At 39.5% G+C, this 25,772-nt stretch overlaps 1 protein-coding gene across 2 annotated transcripts in view; it reads left to right on the top strand.

Annotated features, from left to right (window-relative positions):
- Window positions 1-25,772, top strand: part of PARP8 (poly(ADP-ribose) polymerase family member 8) — a 183,916-nt gene that overhangs the window by 5,130 nt on the left and 153,014 nt on the right. For both annotated transcript variants that reach the window (XM_047850835.1, XM_047850824.1), the window contains exon 3: window positions 138-192. In XM_047850835.1, coding sequence (XP_047706791.1) covers window positions 138-192 — 55 coding nt within the window. The remainder of the gene's footprint in view (window positions 1-137; window positions 193-25,772) is intronic.

Genomic DNA, 25,772 nt, shown 5'->3' with positions numbered 1-25,772 from the left:
GGACCGCCCGGCTCTCCAGCCCACGCCTGCCGCCCCGCCAGGCCTTCCCTTGGCTCCAGTAAATAGGGGGCCCAAGTCCTGACCGGGGTTAATAACCCAGTTAAGGGGTAGCTTTTAACAGGACTTTTCCGTTTCAGATTTCAGATACTCAGACTCCACCTTTACTTTCACCTACGTTGGCGGCCCCAAAAGGTATTTGTGTGTATAGAGTTGCTTCATTTCCTGTTCACAGGCTTGTGTTTCCTTTGTTCTTAGCATGTTCCTTGTTTGGGTATTTTTTTTTTTTTTTCTTGTTGCTGTCCTTTAGCCACATCCCGAACTTGAGGTCCCTCCGTTTTAAATAACAGAGGGGAAATAAATATGCCTGATTCAAGTGTGTCTAAGATCACGCCACAGGCAATGAGCAGAACTCTTGCACTGTTCATGTTCTGCTGTAGTAGCTTCTTGAGACGTTTGGGGGTTGATGGAGTTAAGCGGGTGCAGAACCGGAATACTAGGTATGAAGTGAAATACATAAAAGATGAAAGATGTCACAAAGTAGTTCGATCACAAATAATAATTTTCCTGGTGAGTTGGGGCTGCACGTTTCCATATTTTCTGAAGGTTGACATAAATATTCAGTCTCCCAATTCTCCATACCTTTTTTTTTTTTTTTTAAGGAGTGGTATTTTGTTTTTCACATTTAGTTTTGGGAAGAATTTGGAAGTTCTTTGTAGCTGGAGTGTATCACTTGTCTCTCGAGGGGGAGGTAGGACAGATGCCTATATTAGTACTAGATTGTTAACAGTGTGAGAGAAGTCCAATTCCAATTTTGTATTTAGGAAGTAGAGTTACAATGAAAGGTAGCCATTAAAATATGACTTGCTGTCTTCACTTGTTAAGTTAGGATTTTCTGGGACACAGGTTGAAAAAAGCAGTGGCCACACGTGAGAACTGTCAGAGATTTAGCCTTGCTGTTAGGACATGACACGCAGTATCATTTGATCACATTCCAAAATATCGCTTAGCTAATGGAAATGTTTATGAACATACAAATTGCAAAAGAAGCTTTCCTCTGTAAATACATTTTTTTAAGGTTGGAATTAATGTGAATCTTTAAAATGCTTAGGATCTGTGCTGAAGTCTAGATATCAAAAAAGCTTTAATTAAGACGGTTATCACATTTCCCATATGTACAGCCTAAGCCTCAGGATTGGTGTATTGATTTGATTAACTAGTTGAAAATATAACACATATAACATGTGTACTTACTGCGAGAGAATAAAATTACCATACTTCTTAATTTATTGGGGTGCTGTCATCTTTGTAATTATGAATAAAAAGAATAATCGAGAGGAGATTCAGCTGAATTAATGCTGCTCCTGCACTGACTGTCCCAAGGAGGTTGGTGTATATCCTTTTGGATTATTTTAGCGGTTAAAATACGCTGTGTGGCCCATTGAACACATTCTCTCCCAGTCTCTCCCAGATATCTATTCAGGTAGATATCTACTTGAGTAGTCAGTTTCACAGTTAGGTTGTTCACCCAGTGAGAGGTGGGGCCTGGGGAATGCTGTGGGTCGGTTTTTCAAATAGCTAGCTTATTTTCAGTAAGATACTTGAGTTCTTTTGGGCTCAGTTTACTTATCTGTACAATGAGGGAGTGAGCCAGACATTTAATCTCTAAGATCTGTTAGATGCTGCAGTAAGATTCTTTATCAGCAAATTATTGAACTGGTGTTAACACAGCAAGAGGTGGAGAAGGTATGAATGCCTCCAGGAGCAAAGCCAGGGGGGTTGGGATGAATAATTAACTAATTAAGATAACATCAGTTTTCACTGTAGGAACCAATACCATGGTTGCTCTTCAAGTAAGAGAGGTTTCCTTTTCTATGTAATCCTATTAAGGGATAGTATTTTCTTCTGTCTCTGATTTAAATACCTGGGACTTGTGTCTGTATTGCAGAACATACTGTCTGTTAAAGAAGAAAAATAACTCTTTGGGACTGTTGGTGTGATTGCTTTGTCTCCCCGAAAGCTTGTTCTCCAAAACAATATATAAAAGGTTGCTTTAGTATAATAATCATAATCCCTTTCGTGATAATCCTTTATGGATTTATAGCTAATGGCAAAGAAGACATTTTTTTCCTGAAGAGAAAAATGCATTGTTTTCATTAACTACATTAGAATCTGATACTATGTATTTCTCATTGTGGCATGTCAGTTGGGCATTTAAAATTTTTTAAATCTCGCTGTTTTGATTTAAAGTGCTTATCAACTTCTGATATTCCATTAAGAGTGTCCTTTCAGGTAAGCTAGACTTACTTCACCATGAAAGGAGGTGGGAATCTCAAGGAGAGATAGTACATGATTATCTTGAATTCTTTAGCAATCATTTTCTCTAAACCATTGAGGACATATTTAAAGAATAATTTTCAGTTCAGGTTGTAGATAAATTAAGCCATTGTCTCTGTGTCACACATTCTAAGAAGAAGTTACGCTTTGTTCTAAAGGCATGCTACTTTTCAAATAAAATAATATTGAGAATTTTTGTTACATGTGTATGTTTTATGTTTCTGTGGATAAGAGAAAATGCCCAGAGGCAGCTGTGTCTGGGCTGGCCAGTGGCCTAGTGAATTGGCCTTTCGTGTGGAGGTTGAAGTGCCCGTTAACATTTGCCATTCTGCTGCGTCGGTCGACTTTTGGTGAGGAATGAGGGAGAGCCGATGGTCAGCTGGGAGACCGAGTTCAGTTAGTTTTGCCTCATGGGAAGGTACAAGGAATTCTTCTCACTTTCAGATGTACAAACTGAGGCTTAGAAAGTTTAAGAAACATGCTGAGATGTACTCAGTTTGGTGAAGAAGCTACGGAGTAAACCCTGTTCTGTCACACCAAAACCTGTGCTACAGTAGGTTTCTCGGCCTCCTTTGACCATGGGGACACTTTAACATTGAAAGATTCTGTGGATACTTATTTGCGAGTGATAGTTTTAGTGTCATTTCATTGAGAAATAATGAGAAAGGAGGTGTTAAATGTTACGAATTTGGTTATTAGTACCATCTTCAAGTGCTTGAAAACATATGGTATGTATGCAGCCTAGATCACTTTATTCTAGCAGTGCTCCTTGTAATACCTCTGATTCCCGCGTTCCTTAGAGTAACTTCACAGCCGTCAGTGGTTCAGGGCCTGCCATGGGCACCTTCTCGGCACTGCTGCTGGTTTCAGGGGTGTGCCAGCGTCTGGCCTCAACTCTAGACAGTTTGGAAGTTTATGCAAAAGTCATTCCTTCCCCATACTTGTCATGCTTCTGATCTCCTGCCTCCTCCTTTCTCCCTTATCGATGGACAGTAAAATCCTTAAGACCCACAAAGGTTTGGGGTTCTTCTGGTCCTTCATCTCACTTGCCATCGGTCACGCAGTTAGTGGTAGGAGACACAGAAAGGGTAAAGTGGATAGTGACAGCTACTAGAGATGGGAGAGCAGGCTGAGTCAAGAAAGACAAGGATTGGGCAGGGGAGCGTGATGGGCCTGGCCGTGGACCCTGGGGGGTTCCCTGATTGTGAGCTTCCAGCAAGGAAAGTATTGTGAGGATACAACTGAGATTTTAAAAATACACAAATAGTGTTGATAGTAAAAAAAAAAAAAAATTGAAAAGAAGAGATAAGCCAACAAAAAACAAAAAGAAACAACGATTTTTCCATCTTCTATTAAAGTATTAGAGTTTATTCTTTCAGAAGTTTTTATGTCTGTATTCATATAAAGTATATACATCCAGATTGTATTATACTCTTTTGAGACCTCACTGTTTTTTCACCCAAGAATGTAACAATGTCTTCCTTTTAGAAAGGATATGAGAATACAGAAATGTTTGTTAAGCGGAGTTTTCTAATCAAGGAGTATGACTGCAGGACAAGAAATCTAATGTTAGAAATTACTAATGAGTTAGAAACTTAGTATCTGGCAGAATGTGCAGAGTGTATATACATATATATAGTGTATATATGTATATATATACCCATATACCTTTTATTGTAGGGACAGACACTCTTCACGTGGTCATTGGTAGAGTGGCATCTTTGGAAGTGTGTCCCGCCCCCCGCCCCATCTTTTAGGATTTTCTGTTCATGTAAATGTTTTAGAACATCACGTGTAAGACTAACAATAGTGTCAGCAATCCCTCCAATCACATGCTACCTCTTCTTTCTCCTGTGCCTTTGCACGTGCTGAACATGCATCTACACCCTGTCTTCCCACCCCTTCCCCGCATTCATTGTTGGATCTTTGCTAAGCCAAATTCCCCTCTGAGAAGCCTTTCCTGGCATCCCCTTGCCTGTCCCTGTATTATTCTTTTAGTTTTTTTGTTTTAATATTTATTTATTTATTTATTTATTTATTTATTTATTTATTTATTTGTTTTGAGAGAGAGAGAGAGTGAGTGCGTGCATGAACAGGGGAGGGACAGAGAGAGAGGAGGGACAGAATCTTCAGCAAGTTCTGCGCTGTCAGAGCAGAGCCCGACACGGGACTCGATTTCATGAACAGTGAGATCATGACCTGAGCCGAAGTCAAGAGATGGGTGCTTAACTGACTGAGCCACCCAGGTGCCCCACTGCTAGATACTTCTAAAACCATGATGTCACATTGTGTTGTTAGCACCTAAGTTTACCTGATCGTCTGTCTGACCTTGAGCCTCTGGGAGGTAGGGCCTGTCCTATTCACTGCATTTTTCCCTTGCCCCTAGCTCACTGCTTAGTACACTATGTTTTCTGAATAAGTAGATATTGAATCAATCATTATAGGAATGCTAAAAGGTCTTTTGGCAGGTGGGGAGCAATTTCCCAACTAAATGACTAGGTATAGAGATGATCACATACTTCAAAAAGCCCCAAATCTAGTAATGTCACTTGCAGTGGACTCTCTTAAGAATCCAAAAGTTGCCTTGCCAAGTTATAAGCCCTGTGGCATGCTCAAATGCTTTCAGGGGACAGGAAGATAATGCAGTGGCTTAACATTTGAAGAGAGTTATGAAGACTATGGCACACTGGAGAGTTTGGACTCTTAAAAGTATTTAATTTCAGTTTAAAAAATCAATAGCACTTTGGTGATCAAGCAAATTTTCTGGGGGCCCTAAGTCACCTGGGCTCCCAGTGTTCAATTTCTTACTCATGGGATGTCATGGAGAGAGACAAGCTACTTGATTGCAAAAGTGCATTTGTTTTGACTTTCTTAGAAAGGAGGAGTGTACAAAGGTGTGCAGGAACGGGGACATCGGGAGGGTGGCAAAGTAGAAAAAGATCATCTGAAAAAGATTAATCAATTTTCATTGTGAAAGAATTACATACTCACTCTAGAAATCTTGAAATATACAATTATTTTGAAACTATCAAGTGCTCCTTAAGATGTCATAAGGGAAAGAATGATCATTTTTTAAAATCAGAAATTACCGCATTCCTCTTGGCAATGGGGACTTGCTTCCCATAATCTTATACTGTATCAGTTGCTACTTTTTATAGTGTTCCTTGGAGCCCTGAGAACAGACATTGGAAATTGGGGTGCCTGGTGGAAGGGAGTGCAAAGGAAGCCGAGTGAGGTAATGAGATCTGGGCTCTCTCATCCCTTTGTAGACTATAGCTGCTTTGGCTCTTTTCTGTGTACATTTTTTTTGAAAAAAAGTTTCATTGTTAAATGAATTTCAAAACCACTGACCTAAAATAGCCACCAATTTTTAACATGAATTTAACTTCATTGAAACTTACATACTAAAATATTTAAACCCCATTTACTTCACGGGTCAAGATAATACTCTTAATCATCTTTTTGGTCACAGTCTCTGCTATGCCTTTTGCCTACTGTACATCCTATGTTTGCAACAAAGACGAGTAGGTATTTTGTCAGCTATTTTACATTTTATAGCTAAAGAAACTTAGGCTTAGGCCATTTAAATAGCCTACAGTTAGTATGAAGCAGAGTAGGGATATATTTCAGTGTAAGTCAATGTTTACGTAAGGTTGAGGGGCATTGGTTGAATTGGCATGACTAGGATAGTTGGGAATGTTTGAGGTTGGGGAAGGATTGCTTAGTGGGATGTCAGCCAGGGGCAGTACTGAACATTCCACTGGTTGGCAAGCCCGAGCCCAGCGCTGAGCATTAACAGTGAGAAAATTATGTACATTGGCTGTGGAATCCTTACACAAATATTGGGCTGATCCGTTTAAATTCCCCATCATTTCTCTCGGCAGCATTTTGAAAAATACATATAGGTGAAAATTTATCAGTCCGAAAAATATTTTGTAATTCTCTGCACAGATTTGCTGTTGGATAGATTGTGCTGTAGTTGATAAATCTTGCTTTAAGAGAGCTGCCACTGACTTAGTGTGGAATTGTAAAGTTATTGGTGTGTAATCTTTCTTTTTCATTCTCTAAATTTTTGAAATCTTATTTTCCATGTACCCTCAGGAAACGCTAATAAGAAATAGGTTTTTATTAACAAAATAAGGCTTGTCATTCCTATTTTATTGTGACATAATTTAGGTTTTCTGTTCAGTTGTCTCACTTAAATGGTGGACACTCAACCCAGCCTATCAGAACAACTCGTGATTTCCTCGTTAAAAGAAGCTTCCCTTCCCAGCCTTTCCCTGATATCACATCATTTGAACCTCAGGTCTCATGTGTCTCACCTCCCTCTTCATTTCTTTCCACTTCATATGCTCCTCTGCTGAGTCTTCCTTTGAAATCACTGTGGGCATCTTCATCCTTCCCAGGGTCCACATTTGGTCCCAGCTGTGATCACCTTGACTTACGTCAGTCACTTTAACCCAGTGTTTAAAAATTCTAGATTAACAGCCCCTCACCCATCCAGTTCATTGATACCTGAACTCTTTTAAGTATGAATTTAACCGTAGCATTTTTTCTGCATGGAAGCCTTCAAATGTGACCATAGTTTTCTCCATATCAAATTTAAGCCCCCATTCTTGGCTTTCTAGGGCAACCTTCTTATCCAGTCGTATGCATTTCTTAGGCTTCCACTGTTTGTTTATTGACCTGGTCTCTTCATTCAACAGCAGGTTGTAGTTAGTGCATTAAGCATGCACAGCTGTTGAAGGTTTATTGATTGATAGATTCTGTGTCACAAAATACGCTTGCTTTGGATATCATGTTCATGATTTTTATTATCACCAATGCCAGTTCATTTAATCTTTTCTTTGACCACAGGTGGCATCTCTGTGAAAATATATGACGAATTTATGGTCAAGAAGGGGATAGAGTAAGATCATGAGTAGGACAAACAGAATAAGACAAAGTGAGATCTGAGGAGGATGGGATGAGAATATGAATAGTTCTGGGTAGTTCTCGGTTCATTACAGAGTAATGGCAACAACAAGTTTTGGGTGTAGTTCATTTGCATATCAGTGACATCCCAGTTTATGGCTGACACCTTCTTGGTATTAATGGTGGTGGGAGGGGGAGGGATGCCAAAGCAGAATGTTAAATTTAAAAGGGAATCATCCGCTTAAACCTTTGTGCAGTCAGATCAATTTTCTCTGTATAGGAAGTAGCAGAAAGCTAGCTGCTAACAGACTTTCCCCAAGAGGGTTTCTTTCTGAACATTTTGAAATGTAGATGGAAAAGATCTTACTCATGGCCTGCAAGTGTCCTTAGGATTTGTCAACCAACTCAGAAGTGCTGTAGTTATTTGGGTTTTCATCATTGTTTTGTTTAAAAAACAAGTATAGGTTGTTATTCCAGGAATCCAAGAATCACTTATAGAGTATTTACTGTACACAAAGTGTAGATTGGAGCCAGAGACTCAATGTAACTACTTTACATTTGTTAGGCTTTCGCAGCTATGAAGAAAAAAGTTCAGACAGAATTGGAAAACAACAAAAATGCTGTTAAGGACAGAGCTGTGTCAAAGAGAGAATGTAAGTCAAATAAAGAAAAAAAGTCACAAAAAATCAATATTCTGTTTAAAGACTAGAATTCTGGTTCCCAGCAGAGTGCCTAGAATACAATAAATATTTCCTATTATTTCATTAAAAAAAAATGTTATTTATTTTGAGGGGAGGGGAGAGACAGAAAGAAAGGGAGTGAAAGAATCCCAAGCAGATCTGAGCCGTCAGCACAGAGCCCGACGTGGGGCTTGATCCCACGAACCATGAGGTCATGACCTGAGCTGAAATCAAGAGTCAGACGCTTAACCAACTGAGCCACCCAGGTGCCCCTTTCCTACTACTTCTTAAACGACAGTCATATTTTTTTACATTATGTGATAACATTCCCAAAGTGTTTAATTAGGTGTTAGGTGTATGGCCAAATATGTCTGGGAAATGCTGAGATAAACAATATTAAACCTTTCTAATGGTTGGCATTTTAGAGCTTTTTATATATTACTGTACATTATGCATATGCAAGAGGTGAATGAAGTATTCAGGCTTTCTCAGACTTATTTGAGTACAGATCTGGAACGTCTTGAGAGAGTTGTTTTGTGGAAAACACTTTGGCAAACTCTGAGTCTTAGTCATTAAGAATAGTTTTTGAGTAAACAGCAGTATAGTAGAAATAGAAATTGCCGATTCACCTTGAGCCCTGAAGAATTTATTTTCAGTGATTTTTATAAAACTTGCTTTATGACCAGGAAAGTTTTGGTTAAAGGCATTTGGCATTTCGTGCCACTCACTGTTTTGTATGAGGGTTTATTTCTCTTTGTCTGTCACTTTGTCCTCAGTCGTGTTGAATCCATTTATGAGGGCTTTCAACTATTCTTCTTCACAGCCTTGAAGCCAGCAGGACCCAGTCTGGTGCAGGATTAGAAGTCAGCTTCATAAGGAAGTGTTTGAGATAAATAATGATTTTTGTGTAGCAGAAGTACTCATTATGTCCTCTTGAATTCTGCCGCTTTGACTACAGTAGGGCTTCTTAGTGAGCAGTCTTTGGTGGAGTATATACTTTTGGAGAAATTCATGGTAAGGGGAATCTGGAATTTATCTAAATGTTTCTTTCTTTCTTTCTTTCTTTCTTTCTTTCTTTCTTTCTTTCTTTCTTTTTTTTTTTTTTTTTTTGATAAATTACATCTAGAAATCAATGAAAGTATTTTATACAATTTCCACCCAGTGACCAAATGAGAAATTTACTGAAGGGGTTTTAAAATCTTTCTCAGAGTTTTTCCAGCATTAGTCAGGAAGCAAAGCAGACTCTTTTAATTTTTCAGACAGCGTCAGCCATTAAACTTTAGGAAGTCGCCTTACTTTTGGTAACGCATGAATGGAGAATGAAGCCAGTGCTTTAAAGTGTACTCCTGTGGACTCAGGGCCAGGTGTATATTTTAAATGATGCATGTTAACAGTAGACCCATTCTTACATGAATAGTCCATAGCTGTGGTGATTCAGGGAAGCCAGTGGAACCTCACAGATACTGGGAATCCAGTAAATTCTAGGTTTTTCGTTTGAAGGCAGTGCGTAGAATCTCAACTGAGTGAATTCATGGTTGTGATAATACGTTTGTCAGTCTGTATGTTTCTGTGGCATTGATCTTCTTAAGAACAAAGTCTTAGATATTGTTATGGTGAAGATCTAAGCAGGATGTTAAGATCCACTTCATAAGGTAGAAGCTGGTGCTGTCATCATTTCTCATTAAAATGCACCACAGCTAGATCTGAAAAAAAAAAAAAAAAAAAAAAAGGCCCTCTAGCTGTCAAGCAGTCATCACTTTATTATCACCACAGAATTTGATATGATTTCTCTAGTGAATGGTCAAATTCATTTTTAGTTAGCTAGGAAAAAAGTTTGAATAATTCACTGTGAGCCAGAATCTTTCCTGATTCTTTTTGGAGCAGTCCATCCTTATGGGAAAACCAGCCTAGAATGGTGATTTAATTAATTCAATTAATATGAGAATTGCATATTCTTGGCTGAATGTGACGCCCAAATGATAAAATTTGGACCAAGAAAGATTTTATTTTATTTTATTTTTTAAAAAAGTTTATTTATTTATTTATTTATTTTGAGAGAGACAGAACACAAGTAGGGAGGGGCAGAAAGAGAGGAGGACAGAGGATCTGAAGCGGGTTCTGTGCTGACAGCAGAGAGCCCAATGCAGGGCTCAAGCTCACCAACGTGAGATCGTGACCTGAACCAAAGTTGGCCACTTAACCAATTGAGCCACCCAGGCACCCCAACCAAGAAAGAGTTGAAACTTCATTTTTTAAAAATCATACTAGTTTGGTTTTCTTTTTAAAATGAAGTATAATTGACATATAGCATCGTATTAGCTTCAGGTGTACAGGATAATGATTCGATATTTGCATGTAGTATGGAATGATCACCACAATATGCCTGATGAACATCTGTCACCACACGTAGTTACAAAATTTTCTTTCTTGTGAGAAGGACTTTTAAGATCTACTCTCCTAGCAGCTTTTAAATATGCAATACAGTGTTATTAACTGTAGTCACCATGCTGTATATTATGTCCCCATGACTTAATTAGAACTAGAAATTTGTACCTTTTGATCCCCTTCACCCATTTCTTTTATCCCCATCCCCATTTTGATTTAATATGAGCTTTCTGTGTTGACTTCCTATGTCATTGATTTAAAATTTCCAGTGTTCTCGGGGTGCCTGGGTGGCTCAGTCGGTTAAGTGTCCGACTTCGGCTCAGGTCATGATCTCACGGTTTGTCAGTTTGAGCTCTGCGTCGGGCTCTGCGCTGACATCTTGGAGCCCGATGGACCCTGCTTCAGATTCTGTGTCTCCCCCTCTCTCTGACCCTCCCATGTTGATGCTCTGTCTCTCTGTCTCTCGATAATAAGTAAACGTTTAAAAAAGAGTTAAATTTCCAGTATTCTCAATTCTTGATGTCCAACATACACGAAATCCTTTCCAGCTGTAGGTAATCGGCATGGAAAAATCTACTTAGGGCAGGAGTTTTGCAGAAGCTTTTTTTTTAAACAGAAGTGTGACATTTCCTGTCTTTGGGGTACATTCTCGGAAATGTTACATTTCAGACGCACTTTTAAATGAAAATGCAGGTACTTACCATTACATACCTATTAGAATGGCCAAAATTCAGAACATTGAAAACACCAGATGCTGGTGAAGATGGGAAGCAACAGGAAGCCTTGATTCATTGACAGTGGAAATGCAGAATTGTCCTGTCATTAGAAGACATTTTGTCAGGGGTGCCTGGGTGGCTCAGTTAGTTAAGCATCCAACTCTTGACTTCAGTTCAGGCCATGATCTCTTGGTTTGTGAGTCCGAGCCCCGTCTCGGGCTCTGTGCTGACAGCTCAGAGCCTGGAGCCTGCTTCGGATTCTGTGACTCCCTCTCTCTCTGCCCCTCCCGAGTTCGTTCTCTGTCTCTCAAAAATAAATAGCCATTAAAAATAATGATAATAAAAAAAAGAAGACAGTTGGGCAGTTTCTTACAAGAATAAAGATGTTCTTACCACAGTGTCCAGCAGTCGCACTCCTCTGTATTTACCCAAAGGGGTTGAAAACTTAAGTTTACACAAAACCCTCACATGGATATTTATAGCAGCTTCATTCAAAACTGCCAAAACCCGGAAGCATCTAAGGTGTCCTTCAGTTGGTGAATGGATAAATCAACTGTGATACATACAGACAATGGAATATTATTTAGCACTAAAAAGGAATGAACTATCAAGCCTTGACAAGACATGGAGGAAATAATTCCTACGACTAAGTGAACAAGACCAGTCCGAAAGGCTGCATACTGTATGATTCCATCTACATGACATGCTTGAAAAGGCAAAAATATGGAGACAGTGAAAATATCAGCAGTTGCCAGGGGTTACAGGAAATAATGAATAGGCAGAACAGAGAGTGTTTTTAGGGCACGAAAAATAACAATGGTGCATACATGTCATTATACATTTTTACAAATGCATAGAATGTACAACACCAAGAGTGAGCCCAAGGGTAAACTATGGACTCTTAGTGATAATGATCGGTCACTGTGGGTTCATCATTAGTAACAAATGTACCACTCTGGTGGGGGCTGTTGATCATGGGGGAGGCTCTGCATATAGGGGATAGAGGGTGTATGGGAAATCTCTGTACACTTTGCTCAATTGTGCTATCTCCAAACTGCTCTAAAAATGAAAGTCTATTAAATAGCCAGAAAAAAAAAAAAGTCAGGTGCTTGCCAAGACTTTTTCAACTTCTAAATAAGGATTCTGATCTGTAGAAAGTTTAAGAACTTCTTTTTACATGATACAGGCATGTAAATTTGAATTAGGAAAATATAAAATTAATGATTTTTATTAAATAAAAGTGCCTTGGCATAAAACTAAAATGCATAGCCTATATTATGGATTTAGTATGCAGCTAATTACATAGCAGACAGTCACCATTTTAAATTATGTTTCTATCAGTTTTTTCTAAGTATACTAAGCAATAAATAATCAGTATTCCAAGAAATACTAACACCTGTTACAGAAATTCTATGCCTGTTAATTTTTTAGTTGCCGTAGAAATACATAATGCCGGTGAACTTTTCAAATAAAATCAAGTAGGAGTTGGTGCCATCAGATACTTCTGTGGCTGAATACTGAGCGTAAACACAAAACATATTTGAAATGTGTATGTTGTTGTCTCTCTTGCACACATGATGCACGGACGCCCCCACAGACATTTGTGTGCACATACCTGCAACACGTTGAAGTTACAATGCGTTTTAAGTTTTCCTCCTAAACATGCAAAAATAACCTAAACTGCATTTGCAGACATTAAGAAAATAATAATATACCTATTTCTTTCTCCCTAACCACCTCCCCACCCACAATATGCACATACACATGCATAGGCACACAGTTCTCAAAGATAGAAAGTAATGAGAACTTCATCGCACTGGAAAGTTTTTGTGGGCAGGAGGAGTAGGCAGGTGAGGGACACCTCATAGTTTAAAAAACTAATGATTATGGCTTTTAGAACCACCACAGATATACATACAATTCTTGTAAGTCCAGCTTTAAATTGGACCATGTTTACAGGTTAATTGTAGTCTAAATATTTTTCAGGGTTTATGAAATTGCATTTTATAGTTTCCAAAGGAAATATTTCCAGTGTTGGTTGAGTTATAAGATTATTATTATTATTTTTTTTTAATTTTTTTTTCAACGTTTATTTATTTTTGGGACAGAGAGAGACAGAGCATGAACGGGGGAGGGGCAGAGAGAGAGGGAGACACAGAATCGGAAACAGGCTCCAGGCTCTGAGCCATCAGCCCAGAGCCTGACGCAGGGCTCAAACTCCCGGACTGCGAGATCGTGACCTGGCTGAAGTCGGACACTCAACCGACTGCGCCACCCAGGCGCCCCAAGATTATTATTTTTTTAAATGTTTATTTTTGAGAGAGAGAGAGAGACAGTGCATGAGCTGGGGAGGGGCAGAGAGAGTGGGAGACAACAGCAGAGATCCTGATGTGGGGGCTCGAACTCATGAACCGTGAGATCACGACCTGAGTCGAAGTTGATGCATAACCGACTGAGCCACCCAGGCACCCCAAAGTTATAAGATCATTTTAAACATTCTTTGTAACTCGTAACATTACAGTGCAGTATAACAGAATGGACAGATTGATTTGGTTTCCTTTTAAATAACCAAATGACTTAACCTCTTTGAAAAGTCTTATCATCTGTGAGATGGCGGTAATATTGCAAGGTTTTCAGGATTGAACTTGATAATATGCTTGGGTCCTGAAGTCTACTGTCAGGCACAGTGGTTTGCTAGAAGGAATCACAGGGCTCAGAAAGCTGTTATACTCACAGTTATAGTTTATTATAGCAAAAGGGTAAAGAATAAAATCACCAAATGGCAAAGGCTCATCGGGCAAAGTCCAGGAGATGGGCACAAGTTTGCAGGTGTCTTGTCAGTAGAGTCCTATGGACACACTTAATTTTCCCAGCAGTGATGTGGGACAGCACAGGCAAAGTGTTGCCAACCAGGGAAGCTCACCTGAGCCTGGGTGTTCAGGGTTTTTATGAGGGATCAGTTACAAAGGCATGTTGCACCTTTATGAATTGACCTCAGCTACTCAGAATCCAGCCTCCCAGAGCAAAAATGGTTTCACCATACATCACATTTGTTAGCATAAACTGTCTGAGCAAAGTGGTATTGCATGGCCCAAGACTTACGGCATACGGAAGCACTCTTACCAGGCAGAATATTCTAAGGGCTCAGAGCTTATTTCCTTGGAACTGGCCCAGGGCCAGTCTTGAAGACAGGCCTTTCTTGGGAATGTGCAGGCTTTGAGCAACCAAGGCTTGCATTAACCCTTTCCTGCACATATGCTGATGTGTCCAGCTCAGCACCTGTCAGAGCAGGCAGTACTTGATATCATTAGTTAAGCACTAGCCCAATTCCTGGAACCAGGACCTCAGGAGCAGGCAGAGTAAGGAAAAAAAAAATTGCCCCCTTTTTTGGTAGGACAACTGCTCTGACTGGTTTGGAAATATAAAATTTTCTCCATTTCTCTACTATCATTGAATAACAATTTCTAATAAAAATTACATTAAATGTACATAAAAGTAAAAAATAGCAATAGCATATGTTTATTTTTATAATTGCATGCTATTTTTTTTCCCAATAAATAACAAAGTATATGTTCACTCGTATAATTGTGTGCTGGGTTTTTTGTTTTTGTTTTTTTTTTCAGTGTCACAAAGTCCAAGGCTAAACTTTTATCATTTTTAGAATCTAAAGGTTCTCCAGACTCACTTTTGGCCATTATCAGGTCACCACAGCATTCAGTGATAATGCTTTTCCTCTCCACTAGTCTAGATTCCTGATCTTCACCTACAGTTCTAGAATAGTTAGGATTTTTATTTATTTATTTATTTTGAGAGAGAGAGAGAGTGCACGTGTGTGAACATTCACAAGCAGGGGAGGGGCAGAGAGTGGGAGAAGGAGAGAATCCCAAGTAGAGAATCCACACTTGGTGCTGAGCCCAGCTCGGGGCTCGATCCCACGACTGAGATCATGACCTGAGCTGAAATCAACCGTCAGACGCTTAGCTGACTGAGCCACCCAGGTGCCCCTAGAATAGTTAGGATTTTTTATCTAACCTGAAAAATTTTAGGTTTTTGTTTATATTCCTTGTTTGCTTACCCTTGTATTTTTTTTTTTCCCCATTCTTTACCTGAGTTGTGTAATACTGGAAATTAAGTAGTTTCTCTGGAAAGGCAGCTGAAATGTGTTAGGGCCACCACAAGAGCCTTTGTCTTGCAGGTACCTTGCAGTGTCCCAGTCTCCCTGATCCTTAGGAAGTCAGGGTATATTCTGATACATGCAGCAGTTTCTGCTGACTTTTCTTGCATTTTCTGACACGTAACAACCTTCTCTGTAGGGAAAAACCTTTTTCTGTTGTTGCTGTCGTTTTTATAGGGAACAACTTTTTTTTTTTTTTTTAATTTTTTTTTTTTTAACGTTTATTTATTTTTGGGACAGAGAGAGACAGAGCATGAACGGGGGAGGGGCAGAGAGAGAGGGAGACACAGAATCGGAAACAGGCTCCAGGCTCTGAGCCATCAGCCCAGAGCCCGACGTGGGGCTCGAACTCACAGACCGTGAGATCGTGACCTGGCTGAAGTCGGACGCTCAACCGACTGCGCCACCCAGGCGCCCCTATAGGGAACAACTTTTAATTTCACGGCTGCGTCATCGCTTTGTCCAATAGGCAAGTGGTGGTTCCAGGGCCGAGTGACACAGGGTAACCATGAGATGAAGTGCAATAGTCTGTTGAGGGTCAAGCTCTCACTTTTGCTGATGCTGGCAGATAAATGTCACAACTTCCTCCTACACAGCAGTTAGCTAAAAAGTTTCTTTCAATATATGTATGTAATTATACGTAAGTGAAAAGCATGAATTTTGTTATCAAGAAATAACTGAACAAAGGCTCACTAAACAACTGATAGGGGATAAACAGATCCTAATTCTTGCTTCTAAGTTACTGTCACGTTTTTGTCCCAAACAAATTTCTCATTTATTCCATGGAAAGGGTAAATGAGAAGCTGTTGGAAGGAAAAGGTGGCTAAAGCAACTTTATACACTGGATTGCCTCAACATTTACATTTTTTTAAATGTGTATTTATTCATTTATTTTTTTTTACATTTTTTTTAACGTTTATTTATTTTTGAGACAGAGAGAGACAGAGCATGAACGGGGGAGGGTCAGAGAGAGAGGGAGACACAGAATCTGAAACAGGCTCCAGGCTCTGAGCAGTCAGCACAGAGCCCGACGCGGGCCTCGAACTCACATACCATGAGATCGTGACCTGAGCCGAAGTCCGACGCTTAACCGACTGAGCCACCCAGGCACCCCTAAATGTGTATTTATTTTTGAGAGACAGAGGGGGACATTGCTAGCGGGAGCGAGGGGCAGAGAGAAAGGGAGAGAAAATCTTAACAGGCTCCATGCTCAGCGAGGAGCCTGATGTGGGACTCAATCCCACGACTGTGAAATCATGACCTGGGTGGAAATCAAGAGTCAGATCCTTAACCGACTGAGTCACCCAGGGGTCCCAACAGCATTTACATTTTTAATCAAAGTATCTGGTTGATAATTTAAATTAATTTTAGGGGCGTCTGGCTGGCTCAGTCGGTTCAGCGTCTGACTTCGGCTTGGGTCATGATCTCTCGGCCTGTGGGTTCGAGCCCCGCGTCGGGCTCTGTGCTGACAGTTTAGAGCCTGGAGCCTGCTTGAGATTCTGTGTCTTCTTATCTTTCTGCTCCTCTCCCGTGTGTGTTCTCTCTCAAAAATAAATAAATATTAAAAAAAAAAGTTAATGTTAAGCCGTGTTGTAAAGGGAAAGATCCTCAGATTCTCTGGGAGAAGGTGTTCGGGACCAGATATTTACAGTAGGCTCACCGCTTCTGCCTCCTTCCTTACCCTGCACCCGTGGTCTGTAGCCTTACTTTCTGTAGCCCCCTCCCCTCTACTTCACACCCCCTCCACATTCTCTATAAGCTCCCGGTGTTTTATCTTTTTCCACAGTGACTCTCAGGGCTCTTGGAGTTGCTATGACACGTAAGGTGGGAAACAGTGTGGCTGAGCATAGGGGTCATCTATGATCCAGCCGTGTTCCCATTGCTCCTCCATTCACTCTGTGTGTGTCTGTCTTTGTGGAAGTCTGTGTACGATTTCTGTGGAGCAACTATTATCACAGTTAAAGCATACCACCTGGCAAATACATGAATTGATTTCCCCCACACCTCCCAGAAAACTTGCTTAAGTGCTGCACACTCAGAAAAGAAAAACACTGTTGTCTCATAAAGTATGTTTCACTTTCATGTGCCTTTCCTCTCCTAGAAACTAAGGCCGCCCTGCTTGAAGGGTTAGCCTCTCAATAATGTGGGAGGCCATGTGTAAGAAGACAGAATTAGAAAATCAGATTTAAATTAAAAGAGTAAAATCTTCATCTGTCTGGCACAGATCCATCAGCCCTGTATGTTTTTATGACCTAAGGGCATGCCTGATTTTCATAAAAGCAATGCATTAGCATTCAAACAAACAAGCAAAAATTATTTTTGATACCCTACTTGAAAAGGTGCATGAATACTTTAAGTGTATTAAAAATTTCGCAGATGGTTGAAATTGTATAAAATGCTGAGTTTTACCTTTTTTCATGCATTAAAACAGACCTTGTTTTCTTAATAATGAATTTACATAGATACTTTCCCTAATAATAGGACATTATTGAGTCTTAGTTCCAACTCAAAAGAATATGTATTACCATAGGTATACTAGAACAATCAAATCTGTCTGATTCCATTAAAAATCCTACTTTTCCCTAAAATCTTAAAAGAACTTAATGTCTTAACTATTTCTTGTTTTATTAAAAACAATTGTTTTAGGGGACGCCTGGGGGCTCAAGTTGGTTAAGTATCTAGCTTTTAGTTTCCTGTAGGCTCAGGTCATGATCCCTTGGTTTATGAGTTCAGGCCCCACAACGGGCTGTGTGCTGACAGTGCGGAGCCTGCTTGGGATTTTCTCTTTCTCCCCCTCCCTCTGCCCCTCACCCACTTGTTCTAGCTCTTTCTCTCTCTCTCTCTCTCAAAATAAATAAATACATAAATAAACTTAAACAAACAAAAATGTTCCAGTGAAATACAATTGAGCAATTGAAATTTGTTTTCCCAATGTCTACAAGCTTTTTTTTTTTTTTCTTTTTGGCTTTAAGTGTGTTTGGCTTTGAATCCAGTTCTTCCATTCTTGAAGGTCTGTTGGGTCACTGATCTATGAGGCAAACGTCATTTAATCATCCTGGATGTGGGTGGACGGTGACTTTTAAGCATCTTTTATTTCTTGTCCCTAAAATGGTGAGGGGGGCGGGGTAGGCTTTGGGAAGCTGGAAAAAAGCGATAGTGAACATTCCTCTTTGATCATCTATAGTAACAAGTTTATTATTCTTACAGCTTCAAATAGTCTGAGAGCTTCATATAAAACTTAATTTCAGTTTCAACTAGTTGTGAAGCACTTAACCCAAAATAAAAGTCTTTGATTTTTAAGTTGTAGAGGAGACTCCAGAATCAAAACAGAAGTTTCTTTCATCCTGAAGTTCTTTAGAGTCTGTAAGAAGGCCTGATTGAAAAAGCAAACTGTTTAGTTTGGTCATTAAGGGGGAACTAATTAATTCAGTGGTTACTGTGATTGGAAACCAAATAACCGAGCTTGTTAGAATCGTTTCTAAAATGGCACAGCCTTTGTTCAGGGACGAGAGGGAATGTAAAGACATGGCTTTGTGACTTACTTTGGTGGTTTAACACCTTTCCTTGTGTTTTATTTTCTTCTGTGCTTGATTTCATAGTTATTATTTCACATCCTCTGATTAGTGCTTTGGCTGCAAAGCAGTGTAACTGTTGCTCATGGTACCCTTGGTCATATGGGCAAATGGCAGTACTGATGGTGGGGTATTGCTGTTTGGTCAAGGCTGTGTCATTAGAAACTTGTTTTCCCAAATGTCATTACATCCTCCTCTTCTGCTGAGTGGAGAAACCTAGATGTGAGGTGAGGCTGATTGAATACACACCGGGGTGGGACTAACATTTGATGTCAGCTTCTTTGCTTGTCAATTGTTCGTTGCCTTTAAATATGAACAAAAAGGGTTACCACCAAGAATATGAAAGTAACATTTGCTAAGCTAAATTTTAATGAAATCATTTTGGCTTATTTATAGTCACTTAACATTTTCAGTTCATGTGTTAATATTAATTCTACTTACTGGAGAGAAAGTACAGAAAATGTTATTCAGTCTGATAACCACCTTGTTACTAGAGAAATGTAGAAGTTTGGCATTTTAAATATCGGATGTTTTAAGTTAAAAAAAATTGCCAGTGTCCTGTAGCACGGAGAGATAAATCTGTGCCTGCTTGTGTCCCTTCAATCTTTCCCTTATAAAATTAAGCCTAGAGGCCTTATACTATTTTAAATTTTCAAAATTAGGTCACATAAATGTTGTGTCAGACTTCCAATTCATAAGTAGTAGCCTTACGAATAGGAATATAGGATATATTTATATCCTAATTGCTTAACTGTGGACCAGAGGTGAACGTAGAATAATGATGGTGTTTTCAAATGTTAGTAAACTGTTTTTCTGTGATCTCATATACAAGTGTGATGGCTCCCCCCCGCCCCCCCCAGCTAATATTAGAACATATGGTCTGATACATGTGAGTACATTTGGGGAAGGCAGGACAGAAATCAGGATTGACCTGGAAAAGACTTGGTCCCAGTATTTGTGGATTAGGAGGGGGAGGGACCAAAAAGGAACTGGAAAAGCAGTGACCAGTAGACCGAAAGGTTTAGCAGCAGAACTGGGGTAGCGGGGCAGGGGCAGGGATTTCTCCTAAAAGGTTGAGGAGAGTTCCTGTGGTCACTCCCTGCTGCAGGGCTCAGACTGAGAGCCATCCACCTAGGAAATGATTTAAACACCCTGTTTCTAGCTGGAAGGTGAATGCTTTATTTACTTTGATGAAGATGTAGATTCCATCAATTTCAGCTGTAGTGTAAATACATTTTCCCTTTGGCTATTTTACAAGGACATTGAGGATTAATTGTATTTAAAAGAAAGTAGCTCTTGAACTCGGGCATGGAACTCCCAGGAGATGAGGAGTGTTTATCATTTTCTCCTCATTCATTCTTTATTCATTTATTTAACAAATATTTGTTGAATACCAATTACACTGAAGACACTATAACAGGTGCCCTAAATGGGAATACAAAGATGAATGATTAGGGTGACTTCTGCCCTCTTTATATTACGTGTTCATATTTTATTTTTAAAATTCCCAATATGTGTAATTGTGCTAGGATATAACATTGCCAATCTCAGCAATAGTTGATCTTTGCATATATATTTACTTTGTAAGTTCATTTTTCCTTTCCAATTTTAGAACTACTCTAACTTCTACTGTAAAAGATATACAACATAACTTCATGTTTTTTTCCTAAAGTATAATCTGTGCTATAAGAACTATTTTTTCTTATTTAAAAAAAACACAAGTAATAATAGTAAACAAACAAGAAAAACAGCTCCTTACACTTCACTTCTTCCATTTAAGATACATCTATCATATTTTTATTTATTTATTTTTACCTGTCTTATTTTACATAGCACGCCTAGAATCGTTTGTTACTTAATGAAAATATTACTAGGTAGAGGCTTAAAAAAGTTTCTAATATTTATATTCTTTTTAAAAATTTTTTAAAGTTTATTTATTTTGAGAGAGAGAGAGAGAGAGAGCGAGCCGGGGAGGGGCAGAGAGAGTGCGAGAAAGATCATTTCAAGCAGGCTCGGCACTAGCAGTGCCGAGCCTGATGGGAGACTTGAACTCACGAAATGTGAGATCATGGCCTGAGCTGAAATCAAGAGTCCGAAGCTCAACCAAATGAGCCACCCAGGTACCTCTCTAATATTTATATTCTTTAGCATTACAAAGCATGTGTTAATCCATAGTTTGAATTAAAATATGTTAATTATCAGGGATATGAACTTAAGATATTTCCAATGAATATTGATAGGATGTTCTAGTACAAGAATGCATGCCTTTTTTGGGAAGGCTAGTGAAGATTTCCTAGCTTAGGTGATATTTATTTATTTATTTATTTATTTATTTATTTATGAGAGAGGGGGGCAGGGGCAGAGGAAGAGAGAGTCTTAAGCAGGCTCCATGCCCGTACTCCAGAGTCCTGATTGTGGGGCTCGATCTCATAAGAGTGAGATCATGACCTGAGCTGAAATCCAGAGTTGGACACTTAACTGACTCAGCCACCCAGGAATCCTTTAGGTGACTTGTTAGCTGGTTGGTTCTTGAAGTTCATTGAATAATGAGTGAACAGTTTTGACTACCAGCCTGAAAATGTTAATCTTTAATTTCAATCAGAGCAAGTGAAAGCAGATAAATTAATAATGTGTGCCCGATTCTCTATTTTGGGTCTGAAAAGAAATAAAGACTCTACCTCCTAAATTAGGATAGAAGGGAGGAGTATTTCTCTCCTTGATTATTTCTTAATTTGGAATTGTGTTTTTGGAAAAGGAAAATAATAGTGCTGATGTCAGTAGCCTTTGTCACTGCCAAATGACGTAGATACTTTGATGTTTTGAACTAGTAGTATAAAACCATAATTAAGCGTGTAGTCTCAGATGAATATCTGTAAAGATGTACGAATGCTGAGCTAACATGAAAATTATGGGTTGGAAAAACGGTGGATTGAGAATAATAAGTGGTAACTAAAGTTATATGTATATATTCATTGATTCTGTTTCTCTTCAATTTACATAATGTCATAAAACTGATAAAGTGCCTAAGTGTAGACTTGACAGAGAACCAGCATCCAACTGCTGCTTAAATCACACGAGCCTGTCAGAAACGTTATGACAGTATTTTAGGGATAACTTACTGTTATTTGTGAACCACGGTCAGGAGTGACTTCTAGGACTCATTTGACTTCATCTTTATAGCATAGACTTTTAAAAATGATTATATCTGTATGGCCGCTTTGAAAGCCAGTTTAGTAAGTGTCACAAATGGCAGATATTTCTCTTCCTGCCTGCTGTTCCTTCCCCAGAAGCAGGGTATGGGATGAGGTCTCTTTGTAGGTGGTGTGCTTGCTGGTCAATCCGGGGACTCGTGGTTCTTTTGCATTTCCATCCAATGAAGATCAAATCTTAGCATTTCTGTTGCTTCAGCTGGTCCATTTATAGCAATTGCTCCAGACTAGTTATCTGTATGTTTCTTTTTCAGGAATGCAGGTTTTCTGATATTCCTAATCATTCTTTTTGTATTTAAAAATGTTTTTAGTTGATTAAAGAATGGGGATCAGCAATCCAGGAATTCCGGAATGCACAGCAGTCTTTCAGGGCATGGAACACCACAGGAGAGCTGTTTGTCTTGAAATCTGTGTGTGTCAGGATGCGTTTATTTGCTAATGACAAAATACTCAACTCAGATTGGCTGAAATAAAAAAGAATTTTCTTGTTTATCTAGCTCTAGATTGGGTGGTAAACTGGGTTTCCGAGTTGACTGGTTTAGGGCTTAACAGTGTCTTCAGCAACTTGGTTTCTTTCCAGAGGTCGACTCTTGCCTTCCATGTCGACTAGTATCCCTTCCTCGTGGGATTGCGAGACAGCTGCTGAAAACTCCAGTGCTTTTTCCTCTTCCATATCCAGAGAGGGGAAATGCTTTCAAAAGCTGATTATTTTAGGCCTCAATTCCATTCCCATTGCTAGAGTCAGGGGTAAAATTAGCTGTCCTCAAATTAGCTACCCTGAGGAAGATAGGATATGATGATGAATAATAGGAACATTTCTAAGAAAAAGGGATTAGATGTTGGTGTGACAACCCCGAAGTCTGCCGGAGAGAGTTTTTCCACCTCCATTTCACAGTTTGTTTTTCTGTTGGGCCTTGGAAAATCTAGAGAGCAGTTGGACTTATCTTAGGCAAATAAGTGTACTGTGTGATGTGAGGATAGGCCAGTCTGACACACAGCGTCTGTAGCACAAATGAAATACCCTCCTGGATTTGAGTGTGCCGAGGGCAGACTTCTGTAACCACTATTTTTGCCATGAACCCCAAAGAACCGTGTTGAGAGTGCATTACATAAGAAGAGGCCTCTCAGGAGATAGAAATTTACTGGGAAATAGATCAGAACATGTCATAATGATCCACCCCATTCCTGTGCAGGTGGTAGAGATCGTGTGTAAATATTTTATTCTTTTAGATAATCTTCCACAATTCATTTGAACTTGATGTGATTGCAGACCCACATAATGTGACATATAGTATGTATTAATACTTTAAACCAATAATGATAGGAATAAAAATCAGGTAATTCTCACCTCTCTATAAAATGTAATTATGAAAGTTCTCAATTAATATTTATATAACGCCTAGAAGTTAATTCTAGCTTTACTCTTCAAGTACTCATCAAGTGACATTTAAATTCTTTACAGAATTAAAACCATTATATATGATGTGTGACTAAATACATTTTATTCCTTTTATTATAGCCTTGTCAGTTAAGAAAATTAAGAACATCATGGTACATTACTGGTACCAAGAAAATGATCAAGAACAAGAAAATGATCACATTGGTATTCTTGATCTTGGACAAATATCATTCAGAGCTGCTTCCTTGTTTGGGCCAAAGGAATTGGGTTGGGTTTGGGAAGATGTTTAGATAGGAATAATTTTTCTTGCCGAGTTCTTCAAGGTACGCTACATTGTTCCTTTGGGCTAAGCTACTGTTTGACCCTCTGGCCTTCTAGGGAAGAGATTCTTTAGTGTACTAGATATCCGAGATCAGATTTTCTAGGAGGCTGCCTTGCTTGAAACTTTAAGCTGGCTACTCTTGTCATTTTTCCCACCCTATCCACTCCTGTCAGCCATCAATCACAGCATTTGATATTCTTGGTCAATATGAAAGTTTTCTACTTTCAGTGAGCATAGCCTTCTTATGTTGCAGTAACCAAATACTTGTGAAATATGAACCACTTAATTCTGCCAAGATTTATTTTCCTGTTACTCTCTATGTTCATCTTTGGCTCATGGAGGCTCCATATCATTACCTGGGGAGCCAGATTGAAGAGCTTCCTTCTTGAATTGCATTATCTAGAAATACACACTGCTTATTGTACATTTCAGGTAAAGGAAGAACCTGGAGAATTCTACATGGGCCTTTCATTAACTCTACTTAGAAGTGATACACATCACTTCCATTGCATATCATGGCTCACATTAATCATGTAGACCTACCCACCTATAATGGTTACAGTGAAGAGAAGCAAAAGGAATATTGGTGAACATTGCTGTACCTGTTGTATTTTTCTATGACCTAGAAAATGTTGTTAATTTCTGCATACTTGGTGAGGTTCCTGGGGACTAATTTATCCCTTCACCTCCTGCCTCACTTGGTAGAAAGGTCTCTTGGAGTCCATAGACCTAGATAATTCCTAAATGAGGCATATGTCCCACCATGCACCTGGATTGTAGTTACTTCTTATTGGAAGATTCTTTTGGAAACGTTCTAGCCAGCGGCTGCTGGTGCAGACTCAATAAGGCTTATCAGTTTCTAGCCTTAGTGGGGATTGGACTTTCCCTGAGGTCATCTTCTCCTCATAGTCTCATGCCCTTTTGCTTTACAGTTGGGAGCTGGGGCCAGTGAATTATGTGTGATGATGGCAAGAAGATAAAAGAATTTTCATTTCATGCCTTCCAATCTTTCAGAAGGTAGAGGTAGAGGAAGAGAAATTAAGAAGGTTGGAATGGTCACTGTGAAGAGGTGTGGAGAAGGGAAGAGAGATCCCCACTGCTTTCTTTTCCATCCTTTGGCTTTTGTAAAGTTGACTGTTTTTGCTGTACCCCCTTTTTTCCCCTTTTGCTGGTCTCTACCAAATGCCTGGTTATTCTCTCTTATTTACTGAGGACTTTGACACACAGTTTGCCCTTTTCCTGTCATCTCCAGATTCAGCCAGCACATGAGTGACTCCAAGGATCCGTATCTATGATCTACTTGATATCCACAGGTCTCTTAATTCTTTGATGATCTCAACACTGGTATTTTCAAATCCTCCCCGTGTTAGCCACCTACTTCATGGTCACACTCTGGAACTGCTTAGCCTCTGGTGTATTTAACCCACACACCTCATTCTCTGATATTGTCAGTGTTCCATCTTTCCTGCTCTCATATTATTACTACCCCTTAATTGAGACCTTTGATCTCATGGTCCACTTAGTTTCTAGTAACTTCTTCCTAATTCCCCCCTTCCCTTTTTAGCCATGTTTCATCATTTCCAAAGACACATTTGGCAATATCCTCTCCTCTTTTTATGTTTCTGTGGGAAACTACATCTAGCTAAACTACTTCTAAAGACTGACCTACCTCCTCATTCCACTCCTGTGCCTGGACTGGTTAACATTTCTTCAGGTAGATGGGGCGCCGGGGTGGCTCAGTCGGTTAAGCATCTGACTTCGGCTCAGGTCATGATCTCATGGTTCTTGGGTTCAAGCCCCGCATCAGCCTCTGTGCTGACCAGCCCAGCCTGCTTCGGATTCTGTGTCTCCCTCTCTCCCTCCCGTCCTGTTCATGCTCTGGCTCTCAAAACTGAATAAATGTTAAACAAAACAAAAGAAAACATTTCTTCAGGTAGAGACTCAGGAGCGACCACTAACGTGCAATCTCTGACCTCAGTGGGCCCTCACAAATCAAGTATTGCATAAATCGTAGAAAGAATGGTGAATAGTGAGAAACAAGCATGGTCTGTTTTCCTGTTTTCCATA

Source organism: Prionailurus viverrinus, chromosome A1 (genome assembly GCF_022837055.1).
Source record: "Prionailurus viverrinus isolate Anna chromosome A1, UM_Priviv_1.0, whole genome shotgun sequence".
NCBI classification, from domain to species: domain Eukaryota; kingdom Metazoa; phylum Chordata; class Mammalia; order Carnivora; family Felidae; genus Prionailurus; species Prionailurus viverrinus.
Note: the sequence above shows the minus strand (reverse complement) of the source record. Positions and strands in the feature narration are given on the sequence as shown.